Genomic DNA, 14,897 nt, shown 5'->3' with positions numbered 1-14,897 from the left:
GTAGGTCACAACAGGTGAATGTGTTAAAGTAACACTCTAGTAGAAAGGTCCAAGACTTGGTTGCTTTGGTCTAATCACTGCCTCATGTTCTTCAGTACTGAGGGGAGGAGGATTTCCTTACCAGAAAGGTTTTCACATTTGGAGTGGACCCAGCGGTCGCATTTCCCACACTGCATCATCTTGCTCTCGTAGTCGTCATCATCGTAGCATTTGTCACAGAGAGGACAAAAATTTCCTGCAAGCAAAACGGGATCTTATCAGAAGTCTGGATGCCAAACACACCTTAAAGGCTGTGTGGTTACTTACTGAGGTGCTAAGAAAGCAGCTCCAAACACCCCTCCCAGTAAACTGCCAGCACAGTTCCCCCTACTGTTACAAGGCTACAAGAAATGACTTTGGAAGACCATCAACTACTTTAGAATTCCATGGCTGGACAGCCATTGTTTGGGCATGGCGAGGCTAACAAAATACTACACGCAAGGGCAAAATGAAAGGACATGGATGACTAATAGGCAAGAAATTAGGTGGAACATTCAAGACTTTCTATCCTACAATTCTTCCTCAGAATGCCCTCTGAGGTTCAAAGGCATCATGTACAGCAATTGACACCAGGAACAACCACTTTACAATAGAAATTTTGCTTTTAAAATGTCTTTTCCTCAACTGCTATTTGAAAGCCGAGAGGTGTGTAATAATTCCTCTATATGGCAGAGTGTTTACACACTGAAAGCTCCAAACTCTGACAATACAGCACTGGTGACTCTGGTGAGCCACTGCACAGTGTGAGATCCTGGCTCTGAACTGTGACGTGCACTTCCAGGCTTGACCACAACCAGCCTGCATTGCTGCCTGGACCGTGCCAAGCTCGGGTGCCATGCCAGCCCTCTGCCCACTCACAGTGGCTGATTCAAACCCAAGCAGCTGAGGAAGCTCCTGCCGTAGAGAATCACAACTATGTGTACCTTTAGCAAAGAGTTTGGCACAATCATGACACAGGGAGAAGTCATGAGACCACTGTGCATCCCATCCTTTGCCCGGTGTTGTTGATCCACAGCTCTTGCAGCGAACACATTTGGTACATATCTGGAAAAAGAATTCATTTGGCAAGAATTACTTGCTTTTATCCAGCAGTTTCTGTGCTTTCCACACATTTCACAATTTTTATTATTTCATGAGTGCAGAGATGTTACCCAACAGAACAAGGAGTTTTAAATGCTGAAACTTTCACTGAAGAGAATCGATCTCACTTTCTCCATGGTAAGATGGTGATAATACAACAAGAAAAAACACTAAACCAAATCACAGTGTAAGTTTTGTGCCCTCCATATTTGCACTGAAGAAAGTATCACCTTTCCCTCACCTAAAACAAATGTAGTTGTGGCATTTATTCTGATCTAAAATATACAGTCCTATTTTAACAGTTTTTAAACTTTGTACATTGTAGAAGGAAACATGTACACAAAGTCTTAGTAGCAAATACACTACAGGCACTTAGAATAAAAGCTTGAAAGACACAAATTAGCAAATTAATCCAAATTGTCTCTCAATACTGGCATCAACAAGTTTGTTAACAAAGTAAACACTACCATTTTAAAGACCTTCTTCCATGTTATGGGGCTATGACCAAAAAACTTACTATGATCTTACGACTTACTGCAACTGAAAAAAGGGGTAATCTCTCTAACAATTCTGCTTACTCAGAACATCTTATGCAGCAGCCACCTCACTATTTCCAAATGTACCTTGCCTTGAAGAGATGAGGAACTGCATCAGAGCAAATCACCTGCAGAGCTCTGCTCCATGGCATTACCATCAGTCAACAAATGAATTACCCGAGAAAAAAATTAAAATCCCTCACCCAAACTTTCTTTTTCTTGGTGGGTTTTGTTGGGTAGTTTGGGCCCAGGCACTCAGGGTGATAGCTGTTTCGGCACTTGTTACACTCCAGCAACTGCTACAGGAATAAGGGAAAAAAGCATTGGTACAGACACCCTGCAAAGGGATGCAAAATTCAGGACTTTTTCAAGACTCCGGCACATGCTTGCTGGCCGACCCCTGGATCCAGAGGAGCCCTGGGAGCAGTGGGGGTGCTGCTGGGTCTCCCAGTGGTTTTGGGGTACCTTGGTGGCCTGGTGCTGTCTCCCACAGACGTGGCAGAACTTGCAGCGACGGCAGCACCAGTTCTCCAGCTGATCTTCCTGGGGCCGCTCGCTCTCCTCCAGGCAGAACTTGTGGAAGGGCTCACAGCAGACCTGGCAATATACAAACTGCAAGGGGGGAGAGGCAGGTTTTAGCAAAGCAGAAACTGCTCCAAGTTCCCAAACCAGCCCACCTGTGCTCCGAACTATTTGAATTCTGCTTTACAACTGACAGAACAAGATTTTAGGAGGGAAACTCTGTGTTTCAGGTAACCTAAATAGCGACTGGACACCTCACAGCCACCGGGAGTCTGGTACCTGTTAACCAAGTGCTTTGAGCATTGATAAAGGCCTATAGGGCTTCTCAGGATCTCCCTCCCTCACTTCCTCCCTGTACTACAAGCCAGATAGACCAGAAGACACACTTGCTGCATGAAGCGGGGCCATGCAGAGCAGAGAGAGTCTCTCTCCCTCCGTTCAGCCCACTTTGCCATTGCAAAGCTCTTCTAGTTTCTCTGTATCCTGTACAAGAGTGGTCGTATCAGAAAAACAATCATCCTCAGAGCACAGACATTGCAGGCTCACCGGGGACATGGGAATCGTTTGTCCCCTGGGGGCCCCTGACTAAGAAGGGGATGGCCCCGTGCCCCACAGGGCCTTTGTGGACCTCAAGAGCACTGATGTCCACATCCAGAACCTAACCCCCTTTTCCCCTGTCCACTCATCAGAACCCAGGCCCCCCCAGAGCAACAGCATCCAGGTCAGCTGGTCTGAAGATGCTGAGAAGGCACCTATCTAGACCTGGAAATGCATTTAACACATCTCAATCCAGCTCTTAAAGCAGCGTCAGAACCTTTCCAGTTATGTTTCTGTAACAGTTTACAGCTCTTGGCAGGTATGGACACACCTGGAAAAGTCAAGGCTGTCTAAAACCTGTAAGCACCATTGGGCAGCCTTTCTTATTTCAGGTTAAAAGAGAGCAAAGCTCCTGCTTTACACATCAGATGTGAGTTCCCAAACTGATTTTAAACACCTTGCACTTTAATATCTTGGGACAAATTCTAGCAAGGACAGATTTACCGGTATTATTTTAATTTCTTCTGGATTAAGGTCATTGTAATTTTTATTTATTTATTTTTGTAACAATACAGTGCTGTAATTAAGTCATCAACAGCAGAACACAATGCTTTACCTCCACATGTCCACTGCTGGCACAGAGAAAACACACCACCCTGGGAGTAATAGGTACCGAGGTGACGATGCCTAACCCACCCATCTCCCAAACATTCTCCACTTCACAGTCCTCCTGAAAGCACAAAAGGACACATCACCATGCAGAACAAGGCAATACAACATCAGTACAAAATGCTCACGCCATTGTTCAGTTCTGGGCCTGTGATTAAGATGCCTCAAACTGAAATAATTTCAACATCTACCTCAGTCTACTTTACAGTGTACTCTGGGAGAGTCACACCTCGGCGCTGTTCCTGCCGAGAGCTCTCAGGGCATGCTAGAGCCTTCCTTCTAGGGAAAGCAAACCTAAGGAACAGGACAAGGCTTTTCACAATTGCACAAGTATTACTAGAAGTGAAATTTCAGAAGAATTATACTTTATTAAAGCTCCATATTTGTATAAAACACTTATGAGATCTCACTATGATCTCCAGTATCAACACTTATAGATGAACTGAAAAATTATTAGGAAAATATTTTTTTATTATTTCAACACTGTTGTTCAAAAATGTACATGAATTACCATTTTAAAACCCCAGATATACCCCAAACGTTGTGAATTACAAGTTACTAACATTTTCCCCAAATCTTGTTGGCTCAAGTTGTGGTAAGGTTTTAAAGTTCCATCTTAATGGAATAATTCTTCATAAACCTCAAATTCTTGCTCATCCTCACACATTGACAGTTAAGGTTTTAAAGCTTTAAGTGTCTCTTCATCCAGTACTCTAATTATAAGAAAAAAAAGGCATAACAAGCTTTTAAAAATCAACCACGTGACTCGTCATGAGGCTCCTATTTTGGCGGTGCCCTTTGAAAGGTACCAGACACACAAACTCAGCAGTTAGTGCCAGCACTTTCAGGGGACTCTAGTTCCAGTGTCTGAAAGCCAGCGGACATTCAAATACTTAAAACATTTTGTCCTCTACCTTGAAATCCACTCGGATTCTGTGGACTCCATCTGTAGGTGGCTTTTGCTTGGAACTGCTGCCGTTAGTCAGAGTGCTGAGCAAGTTCAGTGTGCTGCTCTCTGGCTTGCTTAGAGGAGGGGGCTTTTCCTGGTCAAGCAAAGGAGCCTGCATTAATCCCAACTCTGGACGTTAGAACTCAATCAGCAGTTACATCCAATACCATAAAAATTTACAGACAAACCCCCAAACCAGCACAAAATTAACAAGTATTACAAAGCTGCAGGGAAGTGACCATTCTACAAACCATTCCCTAAGAGCATTCCATATGCAAGTACAGTCCTAATTCCATGTGCTTTACCATCACATTGCTCTTTCATCAAAGCATCGGTTGGTGTTTGGATGCAGTGGGGCAACTCTGGGTATAAACAGGCTCTACTCACTTCTCCCTCAGGTTTTCTTAAGACAATTCTTTTTTTCCACGATCAAGCTATTTCTGAGACAAAAGTAGTTGCATTTTTTATGGAAAAGCTAGCCTCCACCCTCCAACACACAAATCTTAGATACCAAAGTAACATCTGAACTGAATCTTAGGCACAGGCCACGGTTTTTGCTATCCACATACTGCCAGAAGGGAAAGCCTAACATCTCTAGGAACCAAATAAAAAAATCTGCAAAGGCTTAAGCAATATGGTTCTACTTTCTAGACAGAAGTTCCAGGTGCTTGAGATTTTACTGACTGTATAAAAAACAGTATTCACCTTTTCTTTTGGTTTCTGTTTCACAGGGAAAGTTGGACGGGGAGCAATTTTTTTCTGTTTGCTTTGTTCTGTGCCTAGGAAGGGGGGAAAAATTATGAGTATTTCAAGTAACTAACAGCCACCTGTAGAGAAGAAAAGGGAAAGAAATCAGCTGGGTAATGTGCGATGAGTTTTAGACTAGAACTTTTCCACCCTCTTCTGTGGCTGCACCTCCCCAGCTATGAGCAGTTTCTTTGAGGCAAGACTGGAAGATGAGTTTGCTCTGCACACAATCTGGAGCACTGTGGATGCAAAGCCACAGAAATCCCAGAGCTGCCTGGCTGGTGACTGTTCACACTGCTCTGCACTACATACAATAGTGGACTATACTTCTGTATAAAAGATTACATCCTCCTGGTTTCACATTCAGAATGGGAAGTTGACACACTTAACAATTCTGAAAATACACTTCAAGACTGCCACAACTATACAACTCAAGAGTCCCAACCAGGATAGCCATCTTCCTCCCTGCCCTGACATACACTGTGACTCAATAAAAAGGAAGCCAGTTCTAAGCAAAATTTCCAAAATCATCTGCTGAGATTTCAACACACCATAAAGCATTCCTCGGGTTTAAAATGCACCAGCTTTTAGCAGTATTGTTACTTAACATGACTCAAACGTATTGAGGATAAATAGTCCCATTTACCTATTTCTGGCTGGGGAGTCTGCTTTTTCTTGGGCTCAGAAGTGCTAAGTTTAGGTGCTTCTTTTTTCAAAGGTCCTGAGCTTGGTGGCTGAGGAGGAGGGAGCTGGACTGGCTGGGACATCTGCTTGCCAGTCTTTCTGGTACCAGACGCAGGGACCTGTTTGGGCTCTGACACGGGAACGGAGGAATTCCCATCCTCATGCTTTTCCTCAACAGGCTTACGGGCAGGCTCACTGCTCTTCTTCCCAGAATTGTCTTCTCTTGGTACAACAGCCTGAGGAGTTTGTTTCTGTCCAGAGTCCAACTGGTTTTTTCCAGAATGGCTTTCTTTCTTCTCATTTGTCTTGGATTTCTTCTCTTTCTTTTTTGCAGCTGAGAAAAAGAAGCACAGATAAAGCAACACAAACAAAACAGTGTGACTTCAAATGATTTGCTGCTCTCTTAAAACAAGGATACAGACACTTTGATTCAGAACTTTGTAATTCTGTCATACCAAAGAAAAAAACTGTACTCAAAAAATAAACTTGGTTTGTACTTCAACCCATGCTCTCTCACACCTAGGGCCCCTATTTTGCAACAGCAATAAGCAACACCCTCCTGCAGTAGCACAGATTCAGAGCTGAGAGCAGACTTTGTGAAGAAGGAAAAGGAAGGAACCAAACCAGTCCAGTCAGCACCAGTCCAGTGCTGAAAGACACAGGCATGTGCAATGTCTGTCAGTACTCACATCTCTCCTGCCCCTTGCACCTGCCACCAACAGTGCAGGCAGGCTGGCTCCCAGCAGAATAACCTTTATAAGCTCAGTGTAGCTAAAACAAGAGCACAGAGAGCAAAACCTCTGAAAAGAAAAACTTCTGTCCTGTCCTATACTCAAGCCAAGTCTTTTAGCCTACCTTTAGCTTGCTTCTGGAGATAAGCTTTTGAAGGCATCCACTGTAGATTCTGACATTTCCTCATTCTAAAAAGAAAGAACATGTCATGAAATCAGAACAAAGATGCAGACATAAGAGATGGCAGACTGTAAATACTCAACATCAAAAACTGAAAATAACATTATCAATACATGCACTACTTTTGCTCAGACAAAACCAAGTACTTTTGGCGTGGGACTGGATTAGGGGACCAAGACTTTTGCTAACTTTATTCAACTTTATTCCCTATTTGTCTTACTCTTGGCATAAAATGTCTTCTGTGGACTGGGCCAGGCTTTGTTTCTGCCTCCATTCTTGTAGCAGGGCTCATGGCTCTGAAACCCAGCCCAAAGCCTGGGCAAAGCTGCTGAGAGCAAGACTCCTTCCAGTCTGCAGTGTTCTCACACAGCAGTTCTCACAGCAAAGCTTACAAATAGCTCTTATACCACAACAATCTACTGGTGCCACTTTAGCTGCTGCCTTTTCAGACAATTTATCTAGTCTGGTAAAATCAATTTAATACTGCATTTAAAAAAGAAAAATGTTCAGTCTAAGTGATATGTATAAAAAATGACAGAAGAAATCATGGAAGAGTGGTATTTCTTAATGATATCCAGAGACACCTGTGATCCAGGGTTAGGATCCAGAGACCCTAACCCTCACCCTTTGATATACAAAGTGTACATAAGCTAAATAAACATCAGCTTGAAAACACAAGCTCTTCATGAATGCAGTCTAGGAGAATAAGAGATAAATATTTACGCGAATATTGCCTTCCTTGCAAAATCCTGAACTGCCTAACAAAAGCCACAGATCTTACACTGAACAAACCCCAATACTCTGCCACTTCCATCAAACTGAGGAGAATAAACTAGAAGTGAACGCCAGAGAAAGAGCTCATAACTACTGCACCTCGAATTGTGGTCTTGACTCTCAAACTGTTTACAGTCCCTTGCTTTGATTCAGCTTCACACCAGGCCAGGCTCAGTCCAAGCCCATGACACAGGGCAAATCTGCTGCTGCTAGCCCAGAGCGTGGGTACACTTATCCCACTCAGAGCAGGGATTAGCGCAACAGCTTCTCAGACACACTTACTTGCAGCACTGCTTCTTTATATTGCGCCCACCAAACTTGGGTTTGTCGAGACAGTTAGTGCAGACCCCGCAGTCCTCTGGAACCTGACAGCCCGAACACTGCCCGCAGCGCCTGGAGCGCCGGCCCTTCTTCACCGGCGGCTCTTGCTGTGCCTTGTTCCTGGTCACCGGCTTAATGGGCTTGATAGGCGGAGCAACAGGTTCAGCCTCTTCCGAGCCAGCTATCGATGACTTATCTATCAAAAGAACATGTCTAATGTGAACTTTCTGATGTCAAGGAATGATTCAGGAGTGTCTAATTTAGCCCAAGTTCATCTGCAGAGCCACACAGATGCATGAGATTGTGTGCATACGCATGTGTACACATGTATAGGCACACAGGCCCCTCGGCAGAACACAGGTTTGGTGCAAAATACACATTTTTAACACAATTCCCAATAGCTTAAAGGATTAACCCTGTTTGAGTGGCTCTGTAACAGAAAGCCCAGAGCTCTTTAACATACTTTCCCTTGTTAATCACTTGAAGTCCTCATTTAAAGCAGTCACCAGAAGCTGACTTTGTATGGACCCACAGATGCAAACCAGAAATCCTAACTCACCATCGTTCCCCATGGAAGACAGTATCTTCTCCCGCTCTTCCCATGGTAAGGCACTCAGAGTGGGCATGTCATCAGGAAACACCGCTCGCTTGCGGCCCAGCGCGACAGCTGCTCTCCTGCAAACATGCTTTATCCGTGGTCCTCGGACTGACGTTTCTGATGAGTCACTCTCTTGCCCCTAGATTTCAGAACATGAGAGCAGACAGTATTCCTAAGAAAGTTACCAAAATGACACTGAGAAACATGCAATAGAGACTTCCAAGCAAATTATATCTCAGCTTGCAGATTGTAAGAATCAGGATAAAAACAGACTTGGCCTTCTAAACCGCAGTTATCCCAGAAGGGATAAATGCAAGAGAACAAGAGTTTTGACTCAACTGGAATTAGAAGGTAAGTCTCCATCCACTACGGGAAAGCCAACTTGCCCATGAAGCCACATTACCAAGGCACTGACATTAAAAAAATCAGAGTCCACTGGAATTGGAGCAGCACTTGGTGCTGATTGAGCCAGCAGAAGCCAGTAGTAGATGAGGCTGTTTGAGAGCTTTGCAGCTGCTGATGTTTCAGATAAAGGGCTTGGGTCTACTAAGATGCTAAACAAATAGAGCATTTTAGTGCAATTTTCCATGTTTTGGTAATATTCTGGAATATCTCCCACTGAAATGACTATCCCAAATAAGCAACTGTGAGAATCTGGGCTTCTGCTGCACCAGGCCAGTCATACAGATGCATGGGCATCTTCATTTCAGAAACAAACAGCTGGAGGCTTCTCTATTTGAAATCTGTACTAGCGATTTTCAACACTAGTGCTGTTACAAAAAGTAAAAGTTTAAATAAAAAGTATTCCCTGGAAACATATCTCACCTCCCTTTCTGGCAGGTAAAGAGGACTGCAGAAAAGGGTGGTTTTGGGGTGGGAAAGAGGGAAAAGAGCAAAGTGGTGGGAAGCAGTTCCCCAAATCAGATGAAAAATTCCAATGGATCTTCCTCCCTCCTACAAGTGAGAGATCACTGCATAAAGTTAAAAACCAGAAAGATCAAAAAACAACTTTCCTTCAGAAGCCAACTTTATACTCGAGGAGGGCCCCCAAGAAACCCTGAGGCCAAGACAGACACTGCATTTTGCTGGAACTGCACTTTTCAGAGTGAGTCCTACTCTAGATGATCACTTTGCTTAGATTTGTTCAGAGAAACCCAATAAACAGCTATACTGTACTGGGCTCCAAAATGCATGCAGCTCCCCTCTGAGATGACTATGCAGCAGCTCCCTCTTCCCCTCAGCTTCTGCCCAGGGCTTCTTGTTTTCGGGTCGTTTGCCATCTGTTGCACTAACAGCTGCTTAGCTTGGCACATTAATTCTTCACGCTCAGTATACAAAAGCTATTCCTGACTTTCAGGACAAGTTCAAAGTAAGATGCACTCTAGCAAAAAACCCAACTTGGAAAAAGGAGTACCTGTGCTTTTGGCTGATCTGCTTGCTTGAGGGACTTGCTCTTCTCAATCTTGTACAGCTGGGCTTTTGCCTTTTTCAGAAGACTGGCTACCCTCTTGTCAGTCATTGGCAGTTTGTCTGCTTGAGCCAGCATAGAACTGATGGAGGAAGCAGAATGTTTAACAGTGCTTGATGAAGGAGCAGGAAGACGGAGAGCTTTTTCCTTCTCCAAAGATGGCACAGTGGGGCTGAGGTCCAGCTCTGATTTGTCCAGCCCCCCTCTACCTTTCTTGGATGTTTTGGTTTTGACAGCTGTTGTTGTATCTACCAGAGCAGCCGTGGAAACGTCTGCCGTGGGATCTACTGCTGTGGACTTCTTCCGCCCGGCAGTTTTTTTGGCAGACGATGATGCTGCAGCGTCTTCGCTGACTTTTTCTTTGGGCATTTTACCTACAGGAAACAAAGCAGTGCTACTCTGTATTTCTGACCCTTTTCTCCTTTTCTCTTTCTTTGACTCCCGTTTGTTCTCCTTTTCTCTCTCTCTGTCTTTCTCTCTGCTCTTGTCCTTCTCCAGGCCTTTGTCAGCATCTTTATCTTTGGAGAGCTCTTCTGCTGCCCTGTCCTTGTTTTTGCCTCTCTCTGTCTGGGGACTTGATGTGAACCAGGGGAAGAGAGGAGCAGGGCTACCAATTGAGAAAGGCTCTGCTGGGGCACTCGTCTGCTTCCTTGGTCTCTGGCTTCTTTCTGCTGATTCCCCAGACTGCGACAGGGAATGGGAGGGAAAAGTAAAAGTTGAATTTAAGGCACTAGTGGCAAGAGAACTAACTGAAATACTAGTTAAAGAGGAAGAGACAGAAGACTGTGGGGTGAGAGTTGTCAGGTCAGAGGTACTAAGCCTTCCGCTCCTCGTCCTCATGGAGTGCGAAGGAGACCTGGGCTCCGAGCGGATGGGGCTGAACGCTTTCCTCTTGCGCCGCCGGGAGGACGTGCCCGCGGCAGAGCTGCCCGTGCCGGTGCGACCGACCGACGAGGGCAGGGTCACCGACTCGAAGATCCGGGAGTGGGCCTCGCTCGGGGTGAACCGCGGCGCTCGCAGCAGAGGACTCCTCTTGTGCATATCGAACCTGGCTCCGGAGTGAAGGGAGAAGAGACGCGTGGGAGCCGTCGCACCCGGTGTGGAGAAGCCAGATGCAAAGCCAACGTCCTCCGGTGTTAGCGGCGGGGGTCTGAAGTTATCGAATATCGGTTTGCGAATAAGACCCTCTTTGGCATACTTTGCTGATGAGAAGTACTGCGGCTCTGACCTGGAATGTTTCAGGGAGGTCCACCTAAACGTTGGCTCTCGCAGAATTGACTTTCGTTTCTCTTGCATCGGTGCAGCAGAAGCAGGAAGAAAGGGCGAGGCTAACGGTATGGTTGGAGGCATAAGCCAAGGGGTATGGTCTGAGATGCTTGAAGCAGGCTGCAGTGGTGGGGGGGGAGTGAGCAAAGGGGGAGGAGGAGAGGAGGAGGACTGCTGCTGTGGCATGCTTGGTAAGGCTGACAGCTTTTTTGCAGTCCTCTGGCCAAAACTTCTTTCTGTTATCGAAAACCTTCTATTTCTCCTATCACCGTTATCGTTCTCAGGGGACTGAGAAACAGGCAAGGGAGTGTGAACTTCTGGAGTATTGCTTCGCTCCTCAGAAAGCATCTGCATCTCCTCAGAAGCCTGGGAGTCTGTAGATGTATCCACGCTGGGGCTGCTGGACCGTGAGGAATCTGAAGACATCTGAGATGAATGTTGAGAAGCAGCGCTGGACTTTTCACTGGAGCCACAAGACGTAGTGCTGAACCTGCTGTTTGGTGTGGATTCTAGTCTGGATATTTTAATAGGAGGATCGTAGTCTTCATCCTCAATAAACCGTTTGGGTGTTTTGATAATCCGAGATGAGATTGCGCTCACAACCGGCATGATGAACTGTCGAATATTTTTGAGCTGTGTTCTCCCCATCCTGCCCTGCAGTTTGGCTGCTTCTTTCTCTATCTTTTTTTGTGCTCCCTTTTTGGCCCTCTGCAAGAGTTGCTTAGCAATCGCAGCATCCGTCCTTTTGGTGGAAGGTATAATCCTGACAGGCTTAATCCTGCGTGGACTCTGTCTGACAGCAGCCTTCTCCTCCTTCGTGAGAGGCGGTGTGCCATCCTTTTCTTTGCGAATCCTCTGGGGCTTCTCCAGCTGTGAGTTTATGACTAAAGTTGAGGAAGTCTTTAAACGTTCAGAGGACGGTGGCCTGCCTCTCCTGCGCACGATCTGAACGCTCTTCCTCCCAATCTGAAGTTTTGCCCCAGGCTTAAATTTAGATTTCAGTGGGGAAAGCTTACTAGTTCTTAATTTCTTGATTTTAGTTGCTTGCTGAAATGTAGTGGATGGTGATCTTTTGATTTTTTTCAGACTCTCTTTTTCTTCTTTGCTGCCCTTCTGAATATCTGATGTGTCCTTCTCCTGCGACAATTTGAACTTCACACTTGTAAGTGCTGGAGGTCTTCCTCGTCTTTTTTCCCCACTCTTTGACTCCTTCTTCTTTACTTTCTCCATGGATGTGGTTTCAGACTTGCTTGAAGGGGAACACACTGATGAAGAGTCTGACAGTACAGCGGAACTTCGGTCAGAACTGCTCCGGGGCCTCCCGCGAGGTTTCCGTGGACTAGATTTAACTGAGAGGGAAGCAGAGAATGCAGGGAACATATTAAATTTCTCCAAGTGTGGGATGAGCATTACCCAGGTCAAACAAGTATTTACTCAGTATCATTCATGCTGCCCATACGTTGCCAAAACATTTCAGATAACCAGCAAATAAAAATAGTTTTGGCACTACATGTAGAGAATACCTTCCCAACAAATGTCTTTTCCCACATAAAATACCCTGCAGATAACTTGTTTAACAATGCAAGCCAGCTTTTTCCCAACAGTTATATATGCAATTGCACGAGCCCAGCACCAACCTCATGCTGGGAGGGAGCAATAATTCTCAAGGGCACATGCTACCTTTTAAACACATGAATTTTTATATATTTTTTAAAACAGCTCACAGCCAATTGAAAGAAAAAAAAATCCTTCCTTTCGAGCGCCATCCATCTGCACTGCTAAGGGAGAGGTCAAGAGAGCAAGAACAACCTACACAGGGCTGATACAAGACAATTTACTAAAAACTGGTTTTAGCTCTGAAACACAGTTAATACTCAGCACTGACTTGGAGCCATCAAGCACAAGACTTGATTACCCACCTTGACCACTGCATTTCACTGCACTCTCACCAAGTCCAGCTATTTCAGTTCTGGATCTTCCCTTGCACTAGCAAGGTGCTCCACCACAGTTTGCTGTTGAAGCCAAGCTGAGATGATTATGGTGGAAGAGCAGAGCGCTCTGGTGAGAGCATTTATTGACAACACAGGCAGGAGGGAGGCTACTGAAAGATACTAAAATAGTCAAGCCAGTTTCAGACCCTTCCTCTTTAAACAGCTGCCTCTCCAGAACACTGACATGAGGTTTCAAATACTGGTTTCATCAGTATAACTCCTTTACTCAAACTTTCCCTGCTCCTTTACAGATCAGACACAGAGAATCCAAAACTAACTGCATTGAATCTAAAGACTGGTGCGGCTTTTATGCTGGATGAGATTTGATGGAACAAACAGGAGAGGCACAGCAAAATCATCACAAAAGAAAACAAAAAGTCAACACCCAATCCTGCAACTCGAACTTACCTGTGGGGGACCTGGTGGGACTTCGTACTTTGACTTCTTCATCTGAACCAAAACCTAAAAACTGTTCATCCTGCAACGAGAGAGCAGATGGAAGTTTGAGGACATGGATATTAATGTTGAAATGAACTCCACTGTGAATGAAGCACAAAAGGATTCTAGAGAATTTTCTTTCCCCAAAAAGATACTGGCATTTGCTCTTTCAACAAAGAATTGCTAAAAAGGAAACAGAATTTTATATACACATACACAGCAACTACAGTTTACAACTACGGAACAATCAAAAAGAGTTACAGGAAAACAAACTACAAATATATACAGAAACAAACCCTTAATGCATAAAATCTGCTGCTCATATCAAACAACAAAGCTTTCCTCCTGTAAGCTATTGTTCAAACCACCCTAAAGACACACTCCAGCAAATGAAGTGTTTCTGTGTATATTATTCTAGTACAAACGTAGCCCAACTTCCTGCAAACGTACGGAAATCCTCTCTTTTTAATTCCCTTCAGACTTAGTCTTAAGGAGAGATGAAAACCTGACTTCTGCTGTGAAGCTCTTTCCTCTGAAGGAGGTCAAAGGCTGTCTGTCCAGAGCGAGGCAGGTGCATCAGGAGTCTGTAGGTGTCAATGCAGTTCATCTGCCACTCAAATGTGTGCATCTTTTGAACACCTTTTTGTTTATATGTCACTCCACCTTTCCTAATCCATTTTCACCTCAAGTATTTAGTTGGCCAGTCTTAACTTTCCTATGAACTTTGGAACCAGAGATGCCACTTGTTGTTCATCCTTTCAAAGCACTGTGCAATGTGGCTGCTAAGCTTTAAGAAGGGCAGGCACTGCAAGAACAGTGTCCTGCAAGTGAAAAGGGACAAGACTGTGAAAGAAGAAGGTGAGCTGCACAAAGAAGTAACACCATTTCTTTGTGTTCTGCCTCATCCTTTTTACATGGAATTCCTACTTCATCTACTTACAGGGAAGATCAGGAAGAGCATCTCAGCTAGTGACACCACAGTCCGATAAATGAAAAGGAGCAAGGCTTTAGACCAAAGTATTTCTCAAAATTTTCTGCCTGGTTTGTGTCTGATGAGCCCCAGCGTAAACAGTTCCAACACAATACGACCTGACCAGGTGGACATCCAGGTTCTCGGTGCAGATAATGCTCTGGCCAGTTAAACACAACATGTACCCCCTGGGCTGCAGTTAATGGCTGTAAGCCATCGCCAGCACACACACCTGCTGGAGCAGGGGGTGGTCCTGCCCCTCCTCACATCCCTGCTGCCTATCTGCTCTTTGCACTTGCAGCAGAGATACAAGAAATCCAGAAAAACAATGATAAAGCAACATAAAAGAAATAAAATGATGCCAGAAGACACTGCTTCTGCGTGAGACACCTTGCA

General features: G+C 44.8%; 1 protein-coding gene across 1 annotated transcript in view; it reads right to left on the bottom strand.

Annotated features, from left to right (window-relative positions):
• Window positions 1-14,897, bottom strand: part of KMT2A (lysine methyltransferase 2A) — a 40,664-nt gene that overhangs the window by 19,864 nt on the left and 5,903 nt on the right. Inside the window, 13 exon segments of the mRNA XM_038161195.1 lie at window positions 122-235; window positions 963-1,083; window positions 1,859-1,954; window positions 2,121-2,267; window positions 3,331-3,444; window positions 4,298-4,426; window positions 5,038-5,111; window positions 5,726-6,097; window positions 6,619-6,683; window positions 7,732-7,966; window positions 8,330-8,507; window positions 9,783-12,451; window positions 13,502-13,571. Of these exon segments, the coding sequence (XP_038017123.1) occupies window positions 122-235; window positions 963-1,083; window positions 1,859-1,954; window positions 2,121-2,267; window positions 3,331-3,444; window positions 4,298-4,426; window positions 5,038-5,111; window positions 5,726-6,097; window positions 6,619-6,683; window positions 7,732-7,966; window positions 8,330-8,507; window positions 9,783-12,451; window positions 13,502-13,571 (4,384 nt within the window).

Source organism: Motacilla alba, chromosome 24 (genome assembly GCF_015832195.1).
Source record: "Motacilla alba alba isolate MOTALB_02 chromosome 24, Motacilla_alba_V1.0_pri, whole genome shotgun sequence".
Taxonomy (NCBI): Eukaryota; Metazoa; Chordata; class Aves; order Passeriformes; family Motacillidae; genus Motacilla; species Motacilla alba.
The sequence above is the reverse complement of the archived record's forward strand: the minus strand, read 5'-3'. Positions and strand labels throughout refer to the sequence as shown.